Source organism: Teleopsis dalmanni, chromosome X (genome assembly GCF_002237135.1).
Source record: "Teleopsis dalmanni isolate 2A chromosome X, ASM223713v2, whole genome shotgun sequence".
Taxonomy (NCBI): domain Eukaryota; kingdom Metazoa; phylum Arthropoda; class Insecta; order Diptera; family Diopsidae; genus Teleopsis; species Teleopsis dalmanni.
The window spans coordinates 64,974,046-64,998,875 of NC_051848.1; the positions used below are offsets into that span (position 1 = coordinate 64,974,046).

Below are 24,830 nucleotides of genomic sequence, written 5' to 3' on the forward strand. Positions count from 1 at the left end.
TTTTGCATAGTATTTGCAAACATACCTGTTAATTCATTAGAATCGACAAACGGCTTTGATAGTGGTTCGGTTGATAAGATGTGTGAGTCCTCGGATATTGAGTTGGATTTTATTAATTTATTTAGTGAATCATTAGGTGTAGAGTTACTTTCTACGAATTGAGTTGAACTGACTTGAAATTCATTATCTATATCTGCTATTGGGTTAACATTTTTTAATGTAGTATAAGATATAGATGAATGTTGGTTATGCACAAGTACTTCGCTCGTGAAACTTTTAACTGCCTTGGCTCTATCTAAATTCAACGAATGGCATGTGACCCTCGAAAAGGCGGCATTATCATTTTTGTCAATATTATCCATAAATTCGTTAGAAGAACTAGATGGTGAATGTGCATTCATATATTTTGAACTGCTAGTTGGCCTCATATAATTTACTTTACATTCATCCAGAAACTGTGGTTTGGTAGCGCCAAAAATAGTTTCTTCATCTAAAATAGAGTTACATTTTACTTTATAAAAACAAATAAGTGAAAGCAATTTGTGAAATTTATTTGCACTTTTACCCATTGACAACATTTCTTCTCTTAAAAAGGCGGATGAGCATGTTGCTGGTGGATAAAGGTTTCCAGTAGTTGTTGTAAAAATTTCTATGAAATGACGAAATAAAATTGATATAAAAGATAAAACTTTTAATTTAATTAAATTCATACCCATAGAAGAGTTTTCTGACGATAAGGATTTTGTGTATACGCTATATGTGGATCGTATTCTTTCCACCAATTGCTCTGATAAACTTATTTGATTATTTACACAATCGCTACTGCTTTCAGTTAAAAACTTTTGTATCAGTTGATCTACCGAAGCTGAGAGATTTTTTGTTTTATAATCTATATTTACTAGTTGTTCCGCCGATGCATCTAGCACATATACTTTTTTACCAATAAAGTTATTATCTGCCAATTGCTCAGATGAATGACCTCTGATTTCAATCAATGGTATTCCGAACTCTACCGTCTCCATGCGTTGTTCTTCACGCCAGCGTAGAACTTTCGATTTTAGCAATTGCAGATGGAGGTAACTTTCGCGAAAACGGTTAGCCTCAATATCCATAGCATTTATAGCAGTCATTGCTTCTTCAAGTGCTTTTTGTCCATGAAAAATAGCGACCTCGTGATATTTAAGGTCGTCATACAAAAAAGAACAATAGCAAAGAGTGCACTCTAATCTTAAACGATCCCAACTATTAAGCTTACTAATAGCTAAATTACCTGCTTTTCTAAATAACTTCAAGACTTGAACCCGAGAATCTTTACGTCCAAATGCGCTAGTCTCAAGTTTGTATAGATATATACAGAACTCAGCCCGCAGTAGATAATACATAATTTTTATCTCAGGTGATTTTGCTTGTGGTAGAACATCGTCTTTAAGCAGGTTCAGAACTTTATTACAATCACAGTATATTTCATTTTCAATAACTACGCGATATTCCTTTGCCAATGCCGCCTCATTCAACTTCCAATGCTTAATGGCTGTTTGTTCAGTTTTGTGTATTTTTTGTCTTGCTGCAAGAGTTTTATCTAGCGACTGTTTCATTATAATTTTCAGCCACTCCAATTGTATACAGCAACGGTCTGGATCAATTTTAATTAGTTCCTTTGTAATGGCAAGTACTTCATCGTAGTCCGCAGTAATTTGCGCTAAAGTAGCTCTGCAAAACAGCTTATCTACTGCTGCCTTTATATCTCCGCTTATTTGCACTTTTATTTCCTCTTGTGATTCCTCTTCTATGTCAGAGTCAAAGAACAGTTCGCAGAAACGTTTATAAGCCCTATATAAACACATCTCATCAGGCTAAGAAACAAAGAATCAAATTTTAGAAATTTATGTATTTAAAAACCGTCTAGATGACAACTTGCTGCTTTGATTTAATTGCGATTAGAAGATGTGTTCAAAAACATTAATCAGTTTTTTAGTTTGACGCATGATATTTTTTTCAGTAAAAAGATTTCTAGTCTACTTTGTTGATATATTTTGTTGTTATTAGAAATTAGAAATTAATATATATCAATAAGCATGTAGAGGACTTACAATAATCAATGAGAGCAAGCTCAATAAGGAGTAATTCATTAGCAACTCAACCACGTTGACGCCACCTTCGAACCTTTCTCAAATTCACAGAATTTTCCAATTATTTTTTTGTATATAGAATTATACTTTTATGTATATTATTACAATATCTCAATAAAGAATGCATTGCTTAATGAAAATTCTATAAGGGCACTATGTTTTTCCATATTTTTCTCGCTAGGTTATTACTAGTTTATATGTCTTTAAGTATCTTTAAGTGAGCATACAGGTAAGAAGTGTAAATTTATGCAGAAATTACAAAAACTTAAGCCGATATCAATACATATGTACGAGGGTGGTTTGATAAGCCAGTGACTTTTTAAATTCCCCGCACAGTTACTCCAAATGCAACAGTGTTGCCGTCAGCTCTTATCTACGAGTGGGCAACTTTCTTAATTTGATTAAGCATTCGTGGCCAAAAGACACGAATTGGGGTACGAACTACTACTCCATGCAGCATATTCTCCACATTTAGCCCCCTGCGACTATATTCTGTTTCCAAACCTAAAGAAATGGCTGCGCGCTAAGAGATTTGAGTCGAATGAAGAAGTCATTACCGAAACAAACACGTATTTTGAGAGCATTGAGAAAACCTATTATTTGCAGGGAATAAGAAAATTAGAAAAACACTGAACTAAATGTATCGAGCTAAGAGGTGATTATATAGAAAAAAAAATGTTTATTTGCCAAAAAAAATTTGTTTTATTCAAAAAGTCACTGATTTATCAAACCACCCTCGTATATATCCATTCGTTTTTTATTTTTATCAATTACTTTCAATAGTACCATTCAAACATAACATAGCTTTATATTTCAGCATTCTGATATTATGCAATAAAAATCTCTAATCCTTCTTTAGGATGATATTAGCATTTTCATGAACACATCTTTGGATATATTAGAATGTGATCATCAATATGTATTATTTTAACATATATACGTATATAATTATATTAGGTGAAGTGAAAAGAAATCCACTACTTTTCTAATAAAAGGCTTTAGTCATTGGTATTTCGCGTTGTAAAAGTCTCATCGGGTTACGTTAGACAGCATTAGAAAGATAAGATCTTATACTAAAAAAAATTTTAACAGTTTGGTAAAAGGTTGACTCAATTTTGTTTGAGCGAGCGTCAAAAATAGACACTACCAAAGTGAATAAAGCCAATCATGTGTAATTTTGGTTTCATCAATTCCGTTTCGAAAATTTCGTTGCCAATGGATGCACCATGCACTGAAAAGCCAATTTGCGAAAATATCGATAAAATCATGGAAATTGTCGAGTCTGACCATCATGTAACCGCTGTCAAACTACCGATTGGTCAAAAAACCGCTTAAAACTATTCGAATGAGGCTGAATTGAAAAAGAAGCTCGATGTATAGGTCTAACCCTATGTACCGAATTTTTATCTGCTAATCGGCCAATTTCTGAGAGCCAGCGGTTGATGATTGCTCATGAAAAGTTTATCAGGTTCACTTACGACAACGTCAAATGAAAACGATCGTATCGTGATGAGCTAGCTGAAACGGTGGCCAAATCAGATTTGACGGAATGCTGGAATCACACTATGACCTGCACTCCTACGGCAAACTTCTTAACTCAGAACTGTATTGGGGCAGTCAAAATCTCCAGGAGATTGGTTGGGAAGTTCTTATCTATTCACCTTATAGTCTATACCTGGCACTATGTGATTACCATTTGTTGTTTTTCATGGCGAATGATGGAAGTTTTTTCTGTGTAATTCGCTTCAAAAGAAACTTGTGAAAATCGACAGTCTCAATTTTTTTGCCAATAGGGACGAGAACTTCTACGAAAGAAACATAATAAAAGTCTTTAAAATGGCAAAATATATGATCTAAATCTAATCGTTCGAACTATGGTAAATAAGATTTCAGTTTCATGCAAAAGTAATGGATTTATTTTTACTACACCTATTGTATAGGTAACGTATAGTTTGCGATGTTGTTGCATATTTTCATGTTAACATTGAAGTTTTGTAAGTCAACTGTAACACTATGTCTCTTAAAACCCACTTTATCTTATGGTTGTACTTTGCAGAATCATATCTAGTTGAAGTAAATTTATAGCTAACTCATATGAGCTATTTTACCTTGAAAATTTGAAATCGATTTTGTGTTACTTTTGAATACAGTAAGAGAGAAAGAAGTAGAATCCATTTTACAAAATCATATAATTGTTTCTGTTGTTAAATGGTTCGAAATGATATCAAGTCAAGATTTTACAAAATGGACTTTATTTCTCACCTTCTCGGCATCATTATCTTGTTCAATTTTCTACCCCCATTAGGTCATTCCCATATATCTGCACTACTTCCTAATGCTCTAATAGTAAGTGGATAATATATGTACTAGAGCTAGAAGATTATACTCTTAGATTATATTCCATCAACACGTCTAGGTTATTTACTCTACTAAGAGCAATAATTATACGCTTAAAGTGATATCTATGATTAATTACAAGCTATCACAAGTTAAGTATGCGACCCGCCCACAATAAATTATCTTATGAAAAAATAAATAATTACCCATTTAATATACAATATATGTATTCTATGGAAGTGAAACAAAAGATTATAATATCCTAAATTTATTTTTAAGTCCTTCAATAACAAGTAATCACGTTTTTAAGAATTTGTTTATAATAAAATAAACCACATCAGAATTTGTATTGTCGTTATGTGGATATATTAACCCAAAACATTATCATAAACCTTCAATACATGCGGATCCTTGAGTAATATAGACAGAAACTTGTAATAGAATTCATTTTCCGAAGAAGTCAATCGAACTGGTGATTTCGGTACAAAATTACATTCGAAATGCAAAATAGTATAACCCTTCTTCTTTATAGAATGGCATGTTGTATTTAATTCCCTTGGGTAACATTTGAAGTTGACAGCGCCAGTTTGATAATCCACCACTTCAACTTTTTTCGCTTTACAAGCCAAACCATCGTGAAATAGTTTGCTCTCTAAATCTCCAAAACGAGCCACGACCCGATATGATATTATAGCTTCAATATCATTCGTATAGTTAAAATATGGCAACACGGTAGTGAAAGTTCCATTGAACTGCTTCAGAAGTGGTTGCAGAATGTACTTAATTTGTTTTAACGAACCACAATTGACGGTAAGAATGGCACAGATTTTCCGACCAAGTCGCACTTGAAGTATATGCGTACGGAGCGGATCAAGAGGATTGGCGAAATTCTCAATTATTTTCGAGATATTCTTCATGCGCATACCATTATTCAAAGCAGTTTGTACGGATTCCTTAAGACTTGAATTTTGTTTGAAACTTACGGAACCACCCTCGAGAATAGCCACACGCAATCTATGAGCTAACTTTTGAGCTAAGTTGGCCTCTTTAATGCTTTTCAAAGACTTCGGATCAATTTTTTTTGTCTTAAATGCATTACTACAAAGGTTACCATACAGTCTTTGTGAAGAATTCATCTTGAGTATTTCAAAACAGAATTTTTTTCATGCTAAACCAAACTTTAAAGTAAACCAAGCGTGCAAGCAACACACAAAATTTCGAGCTTTTGAATTTTTACTTTTAATAATTTAGTATGAAATTTATTTTAACAGTTAAATTCAAAAAGATTTTTTTTCCTTATTAAAAAAAATTTAAAACCATCTTTTTAAAAAATTTCAATTGACAAGTAAAAACTTCAACTAAGTACTTCAAAAAACTGTTTTATATTTAATATATATATTATTATTATTATTTCTGGTCTGTTGAGTGCCGACTATAACCTCTAGAAGAAATATGTTAACTTTTTTGACAGTTTGTCAAGCTGTTCATCAAGGAAAAAGGATCTATTACATTATATAACCTCAACAGCTATGATTTAGTTTTCGTCTTTTTTTATCTTATGGTTTCTAAATGGGTTGCCGAGGAATGCTATAGCAAAACGACGAAAAATTGCAAATTGTGGTCAACGGTGAAAGTATATGCTAATCTGCCACTATAGCCAACCCGCCTACGAGCATCATCTTCTATTTATTATGTTGAAGCTATTTGAGCCAGTGCACTTGAGCACTTTTACTCTCTATTAACTCGGGGTATCTATGAAACCCCTCTTTACCTTCTTATTGTAATAATAAGAGCAGTAGTTCAAAACAGCTAATAAAGTGCAATGTCATCCATAGTATCTAAAACGACCTAAATAAATATAAATAGAAGTCATAATACGATAGAAGTCATACGATATTACGACAGAAATATATGAAGCTGAAGCTTTCAACACTACAATTTTGTATTTATAGTCAGAGCCAAATCTTTTTAAATGCTCTATCCCTTTTTGCGCACTACGCCAAAGACCACTTTAATTTTTAGGATCAGTAGTTTTTATTTACAGTACGTAAATACAAAATATGGAGTAAAAATAATATGATAACACATGATATGATATAATGTTTCTACTGCTCCTGAAACTTCTTATTATATGTTAATATAATTAAGAATTTGTCGTTTTCTTTGGATTTATGTATGTGAAATAGCTTGTTTGTTTACATTTTACTTATAAAATACATGACAACTTTTTCAAATTTTTGTAATTTCCCTTGTGGGAAATTTGTAGGAAATTTTTTATTTCAAATGAGTTGTTTAATTTATAATGAGCTTATTTATATGAAAGCCTAAAGGAGACGAATGAAAATATGGTATGAGTCGAGTATTATATTTCTAAATAAAAAAGACAAATAGAAATATATAGCAAAAGTAAAATTTATACTCACCATATAACTGTCATGAATATAACTGTCTGGCTTTAAGAAGACTAATTAAGATTCCTTGGTATATTAGAACAACAGAAATGCATAAAGATCTAAGAATCGACTCATTGAAAAAATATATCACGGACAGAGCCCTAAAAATATTCACAAAAGTTTATACGTTACTCAACCCCGTCCTAACAAACCTTAAGTCCACCTCAGGACGAACAGGAAGATATGCTGATCTACGGTTCGTCATTAGTTAAAAGATAAACAAATTATAATGATTCTAGTGTAGTTAAAGTTAAGTTGGGGCACAGATGAGCCCCCAGCCACAAAAGAGTAAAAGTGCGCAATAGCACTAACTCAAATCACAACAACAACAACAACAACAACAACAACAACAACAACAACAGTAAAGAATTTGCTGTGATGTTGTTAGAACACACACGTATCCTCAGCTATTTACTATATAAATGCAATTAAGTATTATAGGTACGATTAATTTTATGGTTAAGCAAAATGAAAATTCATTGACGAACCTTTAATATATATTTACATATATTTATAAATATGCTTATATATTAATCCCTTCCATAATAATAAACTTCCCTGCGAAATCAAAAATGATAGCGATATAGTTAATATACCTAACTCAAAAGTTTGGGAATGAAACTGTGGCCTTAAGCATAACCCTTTAACTGTGAAGTAGTTTAAAGCCTACAATGAAAGGATGCCGTAGTTTTTTTTTTTACTATTAAGTCAAATGGCAATAATTTAGGCATAAGATCAAATGTAATGGATGGAGTTATATTCTATGTACCCCCAATACAGAGTCCAATTGGAACTGTAGGAAGAGTAGAAAAATGTAGCTAAAGTCTTGATATCTTACAATAGCATTAGTCTTTTGATGACCATATATAACCATTGGAGTATGAGTAGCTATAGTCCGCACTACTTAAAAATTGTTTTTTTTTTGTAGAAAAGCTTAGTATTAGCATATCCATATGCATTCGTAAGTATTCTGCTTTCAAGTAATGTGCGAAAACTAATGTAAATTTTTTATAATTATTAAACTGACTATATATACGCTGATGATATTGCGTGTTTTAACTCAACTAACTAAAAATTTAAGTATTTTTCACTCTTAAACTTCCAGATGTTTAAATGTATATTACTGTTTTTTTAACACAAACTCTGAGCTTCAAAATTGATAGAGTACGAGTTCAACTCTTAGTACTTGCAGTCTCAAAAAATGATTATGGAATTATGGTATTAAATATATGTAATAATTCCAAGACCACTGGTGATAGATATTTGGTCAAGCTTGCGGCAGCTGTATACTAAGCCAAAAATTAGATTAATTAAAAATATATATAAATTTTTATTGTTGCAATCCAGCACTTTTCGAAACCTCTTTATTAAATACAATAGTAGTGAACTACAACAACAAAAATTCATTTTATATTATTTTTTATTAATTGGGACTTTTGACTGACCATAAAACAGTTGAGAGTGTTGGGAAATACTCATTATCAATGGTCTTGAAAATAATTCTTATATTTAATTATTCGTAAATACTGTTTTGAGACTGCAAGTACCAGCAATCGAACTCGTGTTCTGCCAAATTTGATATTTCTAATAAGTAAAATGGCCACGGCACTGTTCGAAACCTCTTTATTAGATACAATAGTAGTGAACTACAACAACAAAAATTCATTTTATATTATTTTTTATTAATTGGGACTTTTGACTGACCATAAAACAGTTGAGAGTGTTGGGAAATACTCATTATCAATGGTCTTGAAAATAATTCTTATATTTAATTATTCGTAAATACTGTTTTGAGACTGCAAGTACCAGCAATCGAACTCGTGTTCTGCCAAATTTGATATTTCTAATAAGTAAAATGGCCACGGCACTGTTCGAAACCTCTTTATTAGATACAATAGTAGTGAACTACAACAACAAAAATTGTTTTTATATTATTTTTTATTAATTGGGATTTTTGACTGACCATAAAACAGTTTCGAGTGTTGGGAAGTACTCATTATCAATGGTCTTGGAAATAATTCTTGTATTTAATTATTCGTAAATAATGTTTTGAGACTGCAAGTACCAGGAATCGAACTGGTGTCCTGCCAAATTTGATATTTCTAATAAGTAAAATGGCCACAACCTTCGTTAGGTTATGTTAGGTTATGCTGGCAGAACAAAGAGGCAATGTGTGGACCATTAAGGTCCATTGCGATACGAGATCAGAGTCAGAGACCACCATCATTACTGACGTTAAAATTAAATGTAATCTTTAATTTTTTTTGTAAATATTGGTGATATTTGATGTTTTAATTTAACTATATAAAAAAAAAAATTATTATTAAATTTGTTTCATTTAATTCTGTAATGTAGGTATCTGAAAGTGAAATAATTTATTTCATACTGATATGATATCCTTCGTCAACCAATCTAGTGAGCAATTAAAATGGTATCTTCAAAATAATTAAAACGTATACACAGTATACAGTATATATCGTTTAACTCAGAAAGGACTAAAGTGAGCTTACTGTACTTAAAAAGACTGTCGTTAAGCGAAATATATGAAGATGCCTTTCACCAAACCGAAGCGCATACATCGAAAGGATGCGTAAGTCGTTGGCAAACTTTTTTCGGTAATATGAAAATGACATACTCCGCTACCGCAGCAGTGAAAGGAAAAGCAACTCGCTATTAGCTGAAACACATAATCGCTGTCTTCTTGAGATGGCTTACAATTCCTTTATTCCTTTAATACCTTGCTTATAAATTTGCACGTAAAATGTGTCAATTTCTGTCTTATTAAAACATAAGTTGAAGAACTTTTTTCCTTGCATTAAAACGCATTAAGAAAACAAGCAAGCAACAAGGATAATAATAATGTACTTTACTTTATTATTTTTATTTTCATTTTTATTTTCATTTTTATTTTTATTTTGTTTTAATTTTGCTTTCTCTTTTGTATCTTTGCCTACAATCCAGATTATAATAAACTTAATAATTTGTGCAAAACAACAAAATACATGGGGACTGCGGAGAGAAAGCGGGGACTAGGAGTATATAAGTGTATTCAATACAAAGTAAGCCAAACAAAATCTTTATAAATCAACCTTTAGAGGCACATAGCTACGCAGCACGTTGTATGTGATTTCATATTCATTGAAAATAATTTCCTTTTTCTGCTTTAGAAATATAACATCAGTTTAAATATAGTGAAAAGCAGCACTTCTTCCCTCCCAACAACAAATTAATCGTACCGGAGCGTTGGCAGAAGTTTGGTGGCAGCAGTAGAGCGGATGGCATTAGCTCTGACATACCATTGCCGGCGTCAGTGTCCTGAACAGTGAAGTAATCGCTAACGCCACCAACACATCAACCAAGTAAAACATTTTTGGTAAGCCTTAATCTATGTAACAAAAATAAAATAATGCGAAAAAAGTTAACAGAAGTAAAAAAGCAAACAAGATAAGAGAAAAGAAGAAGGAAGAAAATAAGGAAGCAAGAGAGATACTCGTAAGAAGTAGTAGAAAAAACAGATCTTAAGTTTGTTGAGAACTTGATTTTGTCTTTTTGTCACTAATCCGTATTTAATTGAATACGAGTTTGCGTCTAACATTTTATATCTGGTCCTCCGTCCGTCTGCCTGCCATTTTGTCTATTACGCTGTCTGTCCGTTAACTAGTCTGTTCGCATGCTTTACTGATTTATTTTCGCTTTTTTTTTTTTGTTTTCGTTTTTTGAGTCTAAAATCTTACTGTCAATCCGTTGTACTTTTAGTCCGACTGCCAGAAATCGTACTGTGCGAGGCTCTTTCGTTAACGCGTTGCTACCACTTCTCAATCGCTGCTGCTGCAGTGTAACGTTTTGACGTTTATCGCATTGTCATTGCTTTTGGAATTGGTTAAATTGGTACAACCGATTATACTCGCTTTAATTCAAGACAGTTTCTATTAAACTGGTTTAAGCAGTACCTTCCTGCTTTCCCTCCTCTGTGATGTGGCATCTTAGCACTACACAATAAATGAAAGCACCATCCGGATATCAAAATACTCGTAAATGTATTCAAATGCGCAGCTTAAAGACATTCACTTGTATTTAGAAACGTCTTGATGGACTGATTGAACTTTTGATTGGGATCTTGTTCGATAGTCAAAGATTTTTAAGTCGATTTATGATTAATTAAACGTTAATAAATTGCCTACTAGCCATAGATTGGTTTTGAAAGATTCCATAGGAGCGTACCAATCAAAAATGCCATTATGTCCCTTAGAGAGATAATGTTTATTTCCATTATAAGTAGATAAGCAGTTGACAAGTACTGAAGTCTGAGTCTGGCAAGACTATCATTGTGACACAGAATGTGTTCTGCTGTTTCCTCTTCTTCGTGACAAAGTTTGCAGTTATCATCCCTTATAATAACTAGATTCGATAGATGTTTTTTTGGCTCTGCAATGTCCAGTGACAAACCCTGTGACAAGTCGAATGTCTTTTCCATTCAGCAATAATAGCTTCCTTGTTTTGGCTTTTGATCGATTTAACATGAATTCTTTAGCTTGTCTGCATGTAATCACATTATACCAATCAGTCTGAGCTACCTTTACCAGCCAATAATTAACTTTAAGTATGAAAGGTTTTGGCCCAATATAAAATAAGGCCGAACTTTTCTGGCTAGTTCATAGGCTTTCTCGTTTTCCTCAAGTCCGCTGTGTCCTCGGATCTATATTAAGATGACGGTGTTCTTTTCAACAAAATCTTTGAGAAGTTGAAGGCATTCCCATACTAGTTTTGAAGTCACTCGAGGTGAACGAAGTGCTAGGAGTGCTGATTTGCCGTCTTTTCCCGTGTTGAGTTTCCCTTTATATATCCTTAGACATAGTTCAATTCTGTGTTCTTCGGCCTGAAAAACCAAGTTTTATGGTTTAACTCCATAAACTCTCATCGTTGTTTTGAAGCCATCCGTGTACCATAGATGGTAATCTCCAACCAATGGAGGTATGTTCTCCGTTTCTAGTCATTTCTGTCTGGTATTAGTATATAGAGCTTTAAATTCAGACGAACGAATGTCAAATATAGTGATGTTTAGTTCTTCCTCTCTTTGCAATACTATAATGCAATGAATTCGAACTGGTGCTTATACTTTCAAATCTGCCAAAAATTTAATTTACGGCACCATCGTTATAAACACCATCGATGAAGCAGCACTAGAAGTTATTGGAAGTAAAGTTAAATGTTTGGTTCTCTACGAGTTGGCGTTGACTACCGTATTCAAATGGACCATGACATGACGTCCATTTGATATAAATTAATGAATTAACATCCAAATGCTTCCCTAGCTTGTACATTTTGTCAAAATAGATAAAGATGCTCCAGCAAAAAAGATGTTCGAAGCGGTACTTAAAGGAAGACGGCGTAGAGGTAGACCGCGTATCCGGTGGTGTGATCAGGTTGAGACAGTATTAACTACACTTGATGTACGGGACTCTAGAAGGGACCTTCAGTAGAGACATGCCGTAGAGGCGCCTAGAGGGAAGTGCTGCATCAAATCGAAACACGGTAACGGGTTATTTTAACCATTAAAGGAGAAAAAGAAACATAAAATTCAGCTAACACTTGAACACGCATTATAGACATTGTAAGTTTAATAGTAGCACATTTAGTTAATAATACGAGTATAAAGAGCGACTAATCTGATGAGAACATAAGAAGGATCATGAATTCGTACTCAACTGTTTTTAAGTTCAACATCAACATATTATAGACGCTTATTGCCTTGAATAAAACAAATTAATTTTATCTTTAAGATACTAATATCGGTGAAATTTTTCAATCCAAAATTGGTTGCAGAAGGTTATACTATAAAAATATTTGAAGTCAATTATTTGGCATTTCATTTTCCTATTGTTGATACTTAATAAATAGTTACTTATAAGTAAGATTCAAAAATTATTTATTTATTTTAAACGCATTAAAAGTACGTTTCGTACAAAACTCATGTAAAAGATATGTACAGTCAAACTTCCATGACTCGAACTTCCATAACTCAAATTTTTTATAACTCGGACCAAAAACAGTCCACCAAGCGAATTACATACAAAAAAGGCAAATTACATATAATTCTGCTTCCATAACTCGAACTTCTATAACTCGAATTTCTCTATAACTCGAACAAAAATTTTGATCCATTCCGATAGGAATATGGGAAAGTGCATTCTGAAAGTCGAATTTTTGTTTTATATATAAATGCATTTTGCTATTAGGGGAAGTCCCTTTTTCCAAACCAAATATTTAATTTTTTTCTACTGATGTTGTTTCTTTATGCAAATGCCAGTCGCTGGCAGCGTGATTTAAAGTAAATAAAATAACTTCCAATGCTACCCTTAACGATTATATTGAGCTTGACAATGAAATTTATATATCAAGCTCTTCTACAAATGACGATATTGTTGAGCACTATAGCTCTAAATTAGTGGATCCAATTCTAAGCGTTACGGAAAGTGAATGAAGTAGAAGACTCATTCAAATTCTGAATTATTATTTACAAACGAATGATACTCCAAGTGATGATCACTATAAGACTTGGAATAAATTGTAATCATTTTTTACTGAAAATAAGAAAAAATTAAAGTCCCAAACCCTAATTTCTGAATATTATACTTCGCTATAACTTCTGTGCTTTATTTGATAGCAAATAAATAAATATCTTAAAATGTAATTCTAGTTTCTTTCAAAAATAAAAAAAAGAAAAAGTTCTCTAACTTGAAGTCTCCATACGTTGAACCTTTTCTTTTCTTCGAGTCCTTTTAGAAATTTTTAATATATACCAAAATCAAGTATGTATAAAAAAAAGATTTTAAATATAACGTATCTATTATTATACTCAAAGTCTAGTACCAACATCTACTTTGCACAAAAAATAGACATTAAATTGCATATAAAAAAAATTTTCTAGAATGTTTTGACATTACAGGAAATTTTTTTTTTTTACAAAACTCCGTATAAAAAAATGTTCTAGAAACTTCTGACATTATAGAAAATTTTTTTTATGTGAAATTTTATTTTAATTTTTCATACAAAATGGATGTTAGCACTATGCTTAAAAAACATATATGTAATGGACTCGAATGACAGATCTTATAATTGGTGTCATGAATATATCGAGAAATTATAACAGTCACATGGAAAATTCAGGTATGAAATTCATAATTAATGTTTTTCAAGCTTTACTTACCTAAAATCCAAACAATATCTTTTTAAATATAAACACTTCCGTTCTACTATCGGAATGCGATAGGATTACTAAAATCGATAAGAAATCAGAAAAAACACATGGATATATAGTTTATAAAATTATAATAATTATTTTCGAGCGCTGTCCATATAATATACAAGTAATGTTCTTTCCAGCTCAATCGGTTCAGTCGTACTGTTAACTTCGTTTTTTCTACTTAAAATATTTGCCAACAACGTTCACAATAACATTTTTTCATACAAATGTCATTTGTCTACTACGCAATAAGCAATTCACAATTATATTTAAACTGATGTAAAATAATATTATATAAATATTTACACAAACAGTTATGGAACACTTCGACTCTTTAGAGCCATCTCTTACGGATGCAAAATGAACAAATTCCAGCTTTAGCTCAGTGAGGTCAAAATTCCATTCCAGTTTTAAAGGGAAAGGCAGACATTAGAATACAGAAGAGTAAAAATTTAGACAAATAATATATCTGAGCCAAAATTACAAACAAATGATGGGCTAATATGACTATAATTATTCGAATCTAATCGCTAAATTTTTGCCTACAACTTTCATGGAATAGTATTGATTTCATGAATGATTCTTTGCTCACAATTACTGAACGTCATTAACACATTCTTGTGTGGAGTTCGCGTGGATTATATGAAGAATCATCATATCTCTTGCTATTTGTTGGCCAAGGTAAATGGAAAAGTGCTAATAGGAGAAGTCAGAAATTTTTTTTATAATTTAAAACAATGTGAGTGAGAATAAAAAAATAATAGGTCAAGATTAAGATATTAAAGATATTAAGTCGGTTCTGATATAGGAACCAATCGATATCACTATTACCACAAACTTTTTCTTCCATAGCAGGTATCGAAATTCTGTATTAGAAGCCAATACTTTCAAAAGTAAAACAGTTCTACAAAAAACGAGAGGGAGAGCAGTTGCCTAATCTTCAGTTTATATGCTGAATCAATTAATCAGCCAGTACATATCCGGTAAGTTATGTACTGTAAGCCAGGCACAGCATCTACGTACGAAGTTGTGTAAAAAAATGAGTCTTTACAAACATTTAATAATATACTAATATTATATCCGTTTAAAACTGCATAAATCTGCTTCCACAAATTGAAGTGTAGAGATACAGAAAAGTATGAATTTATGCAAGGAATGGAAGAGAAAAAGACGAAATATAAAATATCATTATCAGTTTCGAAATTATTTGTGTAGCTTAAATGAAAGAAATTAACCAGTATCCTAAAGAAATATTGGTGGATAAGTGTACAATAGTATATCTACAATTAATAGGATTTTATTCGAAAATCGGAAAAAGGTTGACGTTTTTTATTTTATTTTTTTTTATTTTTTGAATAAATTGTAGTGTCAATTTTTGTAAATGAGATGAAATAATCTGTTCATATATCATCTGTGCATCCCATCAACCAGATAATATTAAAATAATGAACGTCGGTAGCAATCCAGCAACTAGTTCTAATCAAACTAAAGTTAACTATAGTAAATCAGTCAAGTTCGCTTGAAGTCATTAATGCCCAACTGCCTACTGGATGCTATGCTGCTGCTACTGGAAAGGATCAATCTATCTACATTTAAGTTCTTGGGCAATCAAATTAAGGGAAACGGTATGTTCACAGTCACTACATCATTATCGTTAGAATTCACTATTTTCTCTTTTTCATTTAGTGTCTTGATTACTAGTCTATACGTGATATATGTACATTTTACTTCAGATATTACGATTTTTGAAGTTATAAAGTTGATTAAAAAAATTCTGTATGTCTTGAGCTTAATGGGATCTAGATAGTAAATCGTCCATGTATAATTTTTAGGATTTGTAGTAATGAGAGACGTAAATATTGTTTACGCAATTATTGATGCATTGACACTATTAGTTTTCAAATAATACCATATTTCTACTGTCTCATTAAGGCAGTTTTGTTCCTCAATACCGTGTTACCACTGCTTACTTAGTAAGTTACTTAAAAACTTTAAAATTTTAAGGTTTCCATTGACATTAATTACTCATTACATTGGAAATAGAAAAGTTGTTTAAAAATTTTAAGAGTACTTCAGTTCAGTTAGAAAAATTCCACTCAGTAATACATCACACAAAAAATTTATATAAATAATTGATATAATAAAACATTTACATTGTAACATAAAATTTACACTAACTAAATTTTACTACACAAATAATACCAAACAACACAAATATAATAAAAACAAAATAAACAACAAGAAAACAAACAACAATAGAAAGAAACTTGTAAACAACGAACCGTTGAAATCACAAGAACAAAGGTACTGCTTGCTTGGCACATCACAAGTATAAAAGGCGAAGCAAACGCAGTAGACGGGATTCAGCAAGACAGCGAGCTAAGAACAGGTCGCTCTATATTACATGTGCTGAAACACCAAGAATCGAAATTTACATCTCGATTTCTATTTTGTTTTATTTTTTTTTATTTTTAATAGAAATACACATTTCTATTAAAAATCATAATTAATAACGAAATTAACATTTCGTTAATAGTAATAGAAATATAAATTTCTATTACTCTATTGTTCATAACGAAATCAAATTTTCGTTAGTAAATTACTCGGTAAGGTGATAATACCACATGAGTATTAGCACCCATACCAAATCCATTGTATGAAGAAGAAATTCACATTTCTTCAAACCTTTTGTCAGGGGCGTCGAAATTAACATTTCTACGCCAAAATCCATTGTATAGAGAAGAAATTCACATTTCTTCAAACCTTTTGTCAGGGGCGCTGAAATTAACATTTCTACGCCAAATCCATTGTATGAAGAAGAAATTCACATTTCTTCAAACCTTTTGTCAGGGGCGTCGAAATTAACATTTCCACGTCAAATCCATTGTATAGAGAAGAAATTCACATTTCTTCAAACCATATCACCGTACCAACGTCACCATCCACCGTATTCCACTGTTCCTATCAAATAAATTTATTGTAGGACTGAACCTTGAATCCGGTGAGTAAAACCCCGGCCAGAAAGGTTCGTTACAACATATATATGTATATATGTTATATATCTATAACATATTCAATTAATGAAAACAAAGCTATTTTATTAAATACTTACTTTTCTCAGAACGTGTGGTTAGAGCTCAGAGTTATTTGTTTATAATTTACATATAAAATATATGACAAATATTTTAAATGTTAATAATTTTTCTTGTGGGAAATTTATTTTGAAGAGAGCATTCGACATTTTTGGTCTAATTTTTCTTATTTTATTTTTAACTAAGTTAAATAGCACGAAAGCTCTTTATATGGTTAATGAAATTTACTTAGTGAGTTACACGTACTCATTAAACAGTGGAAACATACTATAAAGCTGCTAATGAGTACAATTTACCATACAAAGAACTTTCATATAAATTAGCTTATTATAAATAAATTAACTGATTTAAGGCGAAAAATATCGAATGCAACCATTTACAAATAAAGTTCGTACAAGGGAAACCACCAGAATTCATATACATGCAAATCAGTTCATGCCAATGGGAACGACCAAACCTTAATTACGTTAACATAGGTTGTTCTTGCAGTAGTGGAAACATGATATATGTTTTTTTAAACACTTAGTGTGCTAAGAAACGCTCTTTCGAGTTGATATGATGTGAATTGTATCAAGAGTGTGAGTTTCACCTAGAAAATATATAACTATTCTGAATTTGGAGTCAGTTACAGAAGTTGTTTGATGTTGCTTGACTCAAACAATGTCCAGTTTTCCTGGACAAACCTGTCGAAAACAGTTCTAGCATAATCCATCTACATATGGATTACCTACATATATGGTATCCTATATGTCCTTCAATGTGTTATAGTATTCTGTAGAGATCAACTATTTAGTAAAAAGTTTTAAATACCAAAATTAAATATATAAAAAACTTTGAATAGTCATTAATTTTTTCTTTATATTACTTAAAAGGTTCTAAGCCAAAAACTGCAAATAGAAATCTGTAAAGTTTTCGAGCCAATCGCTTAAATGAAACCATCTGTGGAGCAGCAGGGGTACACATCGCTTTACTTTCCTCAATGGATGTAAAATGAAAATATTTTGGAACGAGTGCTCCAAGCACATGCGAGTTAATGAATTAAGACAATTAATATATTGACATTATTTGCAATCTATGGAGCAAACAGAAGTTACAAACGAATAAGAATTAATTAAACTTTTTATGCCCATAAAAATCTAATTTTAATTTTCCGGTGGCGTTAACGTTATTTTAAAAATATGTACAATTCACAGCAGCAAAAGTATTTAAATTATTTTGGAAAACGTTAAAGTTCAAAACTCTTAATGGTTTTATTAGGCAATAAAAGACACAGTGGGCCAAGGATAAAGTTTGTTTTGCAATGTGCCGAATATATAGGAGCAACGTTTAAAAGACTGAAAAATGTTATTATATATTTCCGTATGAAAAATTTTTGATTGATACATTTGTACATAATGTAAATTAAGAAAAGTACTTTAAATAAAATTTGTCTCATCTTAAAAGTTATTTTTCTTTTTCTCACGTACGGCTTAATAGGTCAATTTGTGTTTTCAAGAAAGTATCTACTTACTTAATCCTGCTTTGTTGAGATACAATGCTCGATTCATATGTTAATCTAAACCTTTTTTAAAAATTATGCTTCAGAATAATTGGATTCATAATACTATCACTAATAGCAGTATTCCATGTGAATCACATTCGCCTATTAAACTAGAGGCTCATTGAAGTATCATTAGGAATCTTACCTGACCTCCTAAATCTTTACATTTAAGTCAACTTGTTTTAAGGAGAGACATTTAAGATTTTAATAAGACTTTTGTAAATTCGTTAGTTCTACTAATTTTATAAAGTCGAAGTCAAGGAGTAACTTTCATATCTGAAGAGCACAAAGCACTGACATACTATAAAAAATGTTAACGAACTTCCAGTTCCTCATATTAAAATCTTTTGGACAAATACTCTATCGTAGACTATCCAATCATCCAATCTTATCCGATATTTTTAACATGCCGATATCTATTAACCTTTCAGTTGCAATAACGAATATGAAACTATTGTTGCCTGCATATTTCGGTAGCTATTACCTGTATTAACGAAAAAGAGACTCAAACTAAATCAAGATCAAACTACTAATAAAAGCTCTCAATGTATAAAAATAGATCTAGATATTTTTATAAAACTTTTCATAACTAATTACGGTGTTTAAGTAACTTTTGGTATGAACTGAGCTGATCTTTTTTCAAAAATCAATTTTTTTGTAATAAAAAAAAAAAACTAAAAAAAAAGAAACTATTTAATAAAAGATGAAAGACTCAACGATATGGACATATACATGCAATTGGATTACGTTTCACTAAAAGGAAATCCATTTTTCTCATTGAGATGCCCTGTAGAGATATCAGTCTTGTAGTAGATTTACTCGCAGGTCACTGCATTATAGGTTAACATGTTAGAAGATTGAAACTGAGGTCGATGATAGTGTCTCCCATCTGTTTTGTTTCTATCTGCTACATACGCGCCTAACCATTTTTGGGACTTACTTTTTTGAGAATTTCGGTCAACTGCACGAACTTTCCTTTAATAGGCTTTGAATAACCTTTAAAAAAAAAACTGAAAGTTTTAAATATCACAGCGAGCACAAATATGGATTACTCTACTTTTAAGATGGATTTTCAACTGTTAAAATCACAATTAATATCATAACAGATCCCATAGGATATTGAAAAAGACTCAGTCATTAATTATGGTTATCGCAGAAAATCCACTCTTTTATTTCCCGATCGCGATCGACTATGGCTAAACTTTTATTCAATATTTGGAACCCATATTTCGCCATTTAGACTCAGTTAATATTTTTCCTCTTTTGTTCAAAAAAAAAATTTTTTTTTCGTTTCATTTTTTTACGTGTTTTGAATATATATTGTTGGTTGTTTCTATATATTTACATACATACGTATCAATTAAAAAATTAATTTATTAGTACTGCGTAATCTTCGGTTTTTTTGGAGGTTCTAAATCAAACAAAATACAATGTAATATATGTTTTCAATTAATCATCAGTCATTCTTTGATAAAAATTTCAAAATAAAATTTTTATTTCTATAAAATAACAATGAAAAGATTTCATGACAAGCAAACAAAATTTTTCAATCTTCAGAAAAAATAGATATATAACTTTTCGAAATTTTACGTGCGTTAATTGCACGTTCGTTTATTCGAAATTACAAATAAAAATTACAACAAAATTCAGTAACTGATCATGCGAAATGGCTCATCCCAGAAGACCCCGTAAAAATCTTTACGATGTTATTTTTAGCGATAAAAAAGAAGTCTCCGATACTGAAAATGGCTTAGGGCAAGTAAACTCGACTCACAGGATGGCACATCGTTTGCGTATGGCAGTGTTTAAGGGTGCTTCAACGAATCCAAAACGTAACTCATTCCTGCAGAAAACTATGGAACTTGCTTTGAGAAAGGGCATGCGGTTGAGAGAAATTTCAAAAATAGTGGAAACCTTTAGCAACCCTTTAGATCCGTCCCATACATACATCTTGCAACTGAGACTTGAACAGAAAATTTACGTTGTTATTATCGCAAACTGTGCTTCGTTACATCAAATCCGGTACATACTGCTCCCTCTGCTGAATCAATATAACGGAGACTTTGTTAATGTACTGCCACTCTATCATTACAACATCAACATCGAGGCCATCCTGTCCTATGAGCTAATATCCGATTTCAAAAACCTCGAGAGCAAATTACTGCGCGATAGTTTGGTTTGTAAAGCTAAAGCAGTTCAGGTGGTTGACCTCGACACAGGTGCTATCAATTTCAAATGTGACCCAGACGATGTAAGGGATACTTGCCTGGCTCTGAAGGATAAAGGCTACAACATTTTGCATTTGGAATGCAATTTTAAAGCAAAAGTACCAATACGATTGAGTAGCGATGATCATAAGCGTTATTTGAAGTTCTATAACAGTTTGGCCAAGATGCGGCACATTATTAAAATATTTGACAATGTAGTATCAAAGTAATATTTTCATATTACATATTTTGCTAAATACACTTTCAACTCACGTCTTCAAAACATTTCGCAACAAAAAACTAGTCATCCGATTTTTTTGACAAAATAAAATAAAAACAAAACAGGATCAATGTTTAATGCTCTTATAAAAATGTTGTTTTAATTGCAATGAATTTAAATTTATTATGATACTAGGTACTTGTATATGGTGTAAGTTCCGAAAGATCAATACGTTAACTAGTTCAAGAAAACCCTTATAGATTATATTATATAGATTATATCATTATAGACAAAGCATAGAGAGCAGATTATACATATTATAGAGATAGAGTAATCAGTGTACATTGAAAATTTGTTTATATAGGCGTACACATGTAGGGACAGGGCACCCTAATTTCGGCCCTGGGTACGCCTATGTTTGTTTATATAGGCGTTGGTGGATTACTTAAAATCAGTCCTCTTAATATGACATAATCATACTAAACTGACTTTATAGACATACGACAACATTCTCACTATTTAAGTAAGAATTTATTTCAGTAATTTTGAAAGAAAATGCGTAAAAATTATATTTTCTTTTTACTTCTAAATCGTTTAAACTAAATTGGTATTATAGTAAAGGAACTGTGATCGAAAAGACTCAATTAGATGATTTTAAAATTACAACTTAATTGAAAACTGATAACTTGACTAAATGAATTTATCAGTTCTGGATAATTCTCAACTATCCAATCTAAAGGTTTCTCAATTCTTAGATTTATGTAATAACTTTAAACTCTTTTTTTTGAATACATAATATAAATTAAAGAACTTAATAATGAAGTTGAATTATCAGAATCGGATTACATACATGACAACAGGCAAAAGATTTTAAACTCGCAATACTTTAAATAATTACTTAGTATTTAAAGAATGTATTAATTACCAAAACAAATATTAATTAAAATTTATTTTAAAACAACGATTTTTTTATAATTGTTATTAATTGAAATTATTAATATTATTTTTCATTAAAAAACTTTAATTCTGAATAAAAAAAATAATGCAATTTTCAATTATTTAAATAAAATCCCATGCGATATAATCCGATTCATTATCAAACTCTTTCCCATTTTAATATTGTTATTTGCTGAAAATCACTGTTTCTAATGCTTGCACTAGTACTAGGCAGATCTAAATACTACGGCAATATTTCCATACTTTTGGGTAGTTTATTAGTTGTAGTTTTTACTGGTGTCTTTAAACGAGGCTTTTTATAATCCAATTTCATTGACTAAAATGTTTTACAGTTTTTATCGTCTTCTTTTTCTTTCTCTTCCTCTTCTTCCGTTCAGATTTTTATCGATATGGATGTTAATCTTTTTCTCTTAGGTTTAAGGTTTTACTGGCTGGTATTTTAATTTACTGGAATGTTTAGTTTCTACTAAATTACCCCGTTTTAAAACCTTATGACGTGGTACATCTTTAAGCATTGCATGTTTATTCTTGGCTGCGTATTTTTCGATTGCCATGAAACATGTACAGCAACTGGTTTGTATGTGGTTGCCAATTCTTTCTGTAAATTAAAACCAATTCGATGTTTCATGTTCTAAGACAAAATCTACTAGTTTTATGTCATCTTCAATTCTCCAAATAGTTTTTGAATCATTTTGAATCATAAGCATTAAGACAACGAGTGCATAACTGTAATGTCGTGTCATGCGACATATGAACACGTACTCGTATAGCTTTCAATTTCTCTCCATATTTCTTCATTCTCATGAGTTTCTTTATTTACCCATGAGTTTAAGATCTTCTTCTGGTGAAAATGGATCTAAAATATATACATAATTATTTCAAACACATTATTTCAGTATTCAACAAATTGTTCATACCAACTATGATTTATCTTTGGCTTTAGTCTACTGTTTAACGGGTTCTAACATCATTTCTGGGTCTAAACCTATAACATGTAGGTTGTTTCTGCAGTCCAATCAGTTATATTATTGGTAGTATTTTTATTTACTAACACAATCAATTTAGTATCATGCTTTTTCTCCCACTTTTCGTAACGATTCCGAAAGTAATAGCGGACATGTACTTTGTCTTGTATAAAGCATTGATAATCAGAACGATCACGTAGTACTTTTCCCATTGCTTGCCAATTTTTAAAGTTATATTTTTGTACAGCTGTTAAAGGCGATTAACTTCCTCTTTAGACCATTTAGAACGCTTTAATGATGGATGCAAATAGCAATTCCATATTGTCCCATACGAGATTCCATTATGTCTGCACTTGACATTATCGAATGAAATTTTATTGGAGTCAGTATTGAAATTTACTTCCACCTTCTCTTGCAAATCTTTTAATTTTGATGAGAATAGATATTTTTTTACATTCACCAATGTAATTACCAACTGAAATATGTTTAAATTATAAATCGATAATAAAATAATCTTAACAATAAATTACCTATTTTTTATATGAAAAACAACAGATCTTTTATCATTTTCGATTCAATTATGGTTCCTAATGAACACAAAATCCATAGGAAATATTTCTGCTTCCTTTTTACTTTGTATGTAGTCAGCATTGTCTGGAGCTGGACGACCGTAAAGATCTCTGAAAACCTTGTTACTTTCCAAAAGATATTAGCGTATTTGCAAAAATTCATTGTGAGTAGGAGCCTTGTTGCACGTTTTTTTATTTTGTGCAATCATTTGATTATATTGCATGAGCGATTGCCATTGCGCCAACATCAACCCACCTAACTTACTCATAGTTTCATTCATTTCTATTGACATAATTATTACTTTTTCAACAACTTCCACTTAAACTTTCACTTCAAAAGAACTGATAAACAATTCGTTTTCCTTGTCTATTATTTTCTTCCCCGGTTCTATATATTTTATATGCAGGACTTTAACCAAGTTATCACACTCAGTTTTTAAAGCCACCCATAATTTCCAAACAATGGGCGATTGTCTTATTATACAACCATTCTTCGTCAGCAATTTCTTCAATATCACTTGATGGCTCATGACCAGAGACACCTGTTAAATTAGCTCCACTATTTTCCCTCATTAAAAGCAACACCGCATTATCTCAACAAACCACCATTCACATTTACCGTGGATATAATTTCGCAATGAAGACGCACATGAGGTCTGGCGATCACTGTTGCATATCTCATTTTGCAAAATTAGACCAAAGATCAATTTTTAAGACAAGTACAGTATATCACATTTTGTTCCTATATGAAACCATGATTTTACTTTAGTGTTGTCATTATTACACATCTGTTCCACGAGCTAATCGTAGTAAAATTCAAGTAAAACACAAGTAAAGTACAAACTGAGACCGTAACACATATGAAGTGCCAAATTACGCTCTTTATACAGATTTTCATGGAACAGCTTTGTGTAAAGTCTGGTGAGAACAGACATAACAGCTGATTCACACATTAAAACCAATTTTACTTGAAATAGCAAGTACGAGTAAAGTCTGTGTTGCATTTTCAAATTTTGACAGCGATGTTACGCTCTCTCAGTTGCTTTCACTTATTCTCATTGCTGGTGGAACGCACATGTGTATACACAGTGTTACTCAAAGTTACTACGAGAAGCTCG

At 31.4% G+C, this 24,830-nt stretch overlaps 3 protein-coding genes and 1 long non-coding RNA gene across 4 annotated transcripts; 2 read left to right on the forward strand and 2 right to left on the reverse strand.

The window, feature by feature from the left end:
- Positions 1-25: 25 nt before the first annotated feature.
- On the reverse strand, positions 26-14,390 carry LOC119689184 (the record flags this gene model as incomplete). Its single annotated transcript, XM_038103955.1, is given in 4 exon segments — positions 26-490; positions 566-649; positions 713-1,853; positions 14,127-14,390. Coding segments are annotated over 3 exon segments (1,681 nt in total), but the record flags the coding sequence as incomplete, so codon positions are not given.
- LOC119689185 lies at positions 4,719-5,726 on the reverse strand. Its single transcript, XM_038103956.1, has one exon. The coding sequence runs from the start codon at positions 5,600-5,602 to the stop codon at positions 4,835-4,837; it is 768 nt and encodes a 255-aa protein (XP_037959884.1). The 5' UTR covers positions 5,603-5,726; the 3' UTR covers positions 4,719-4,834.
- Positions 13,962-18,679, forward strand: LOC119689186. Its single transcript, XR_005253381.1, has 3 exons — positions 13,962-14,086; positions 15,529-15,787; positions 18,127-18,679. It is a non-coding gene; the product is annotated as an uncharacterized LOC119689186 (long non-coding RNA).
- A 1,781-nt stretch (positions 18,680-20,460) lies between these two features.
- On the forward strand, positions 20,461-21,231 carry LOC119688509. The gene has a single exon (XM_038103184.1). It carries the CDS (start codon positions 20,461-20,463, stop codon positions 21,229-21,231), a length of 771 nt encoding a protein of 256 aa, XP_037959112.1.
- Positions 21,232-24,830: the final 3,599 nt, after the last annotated feature.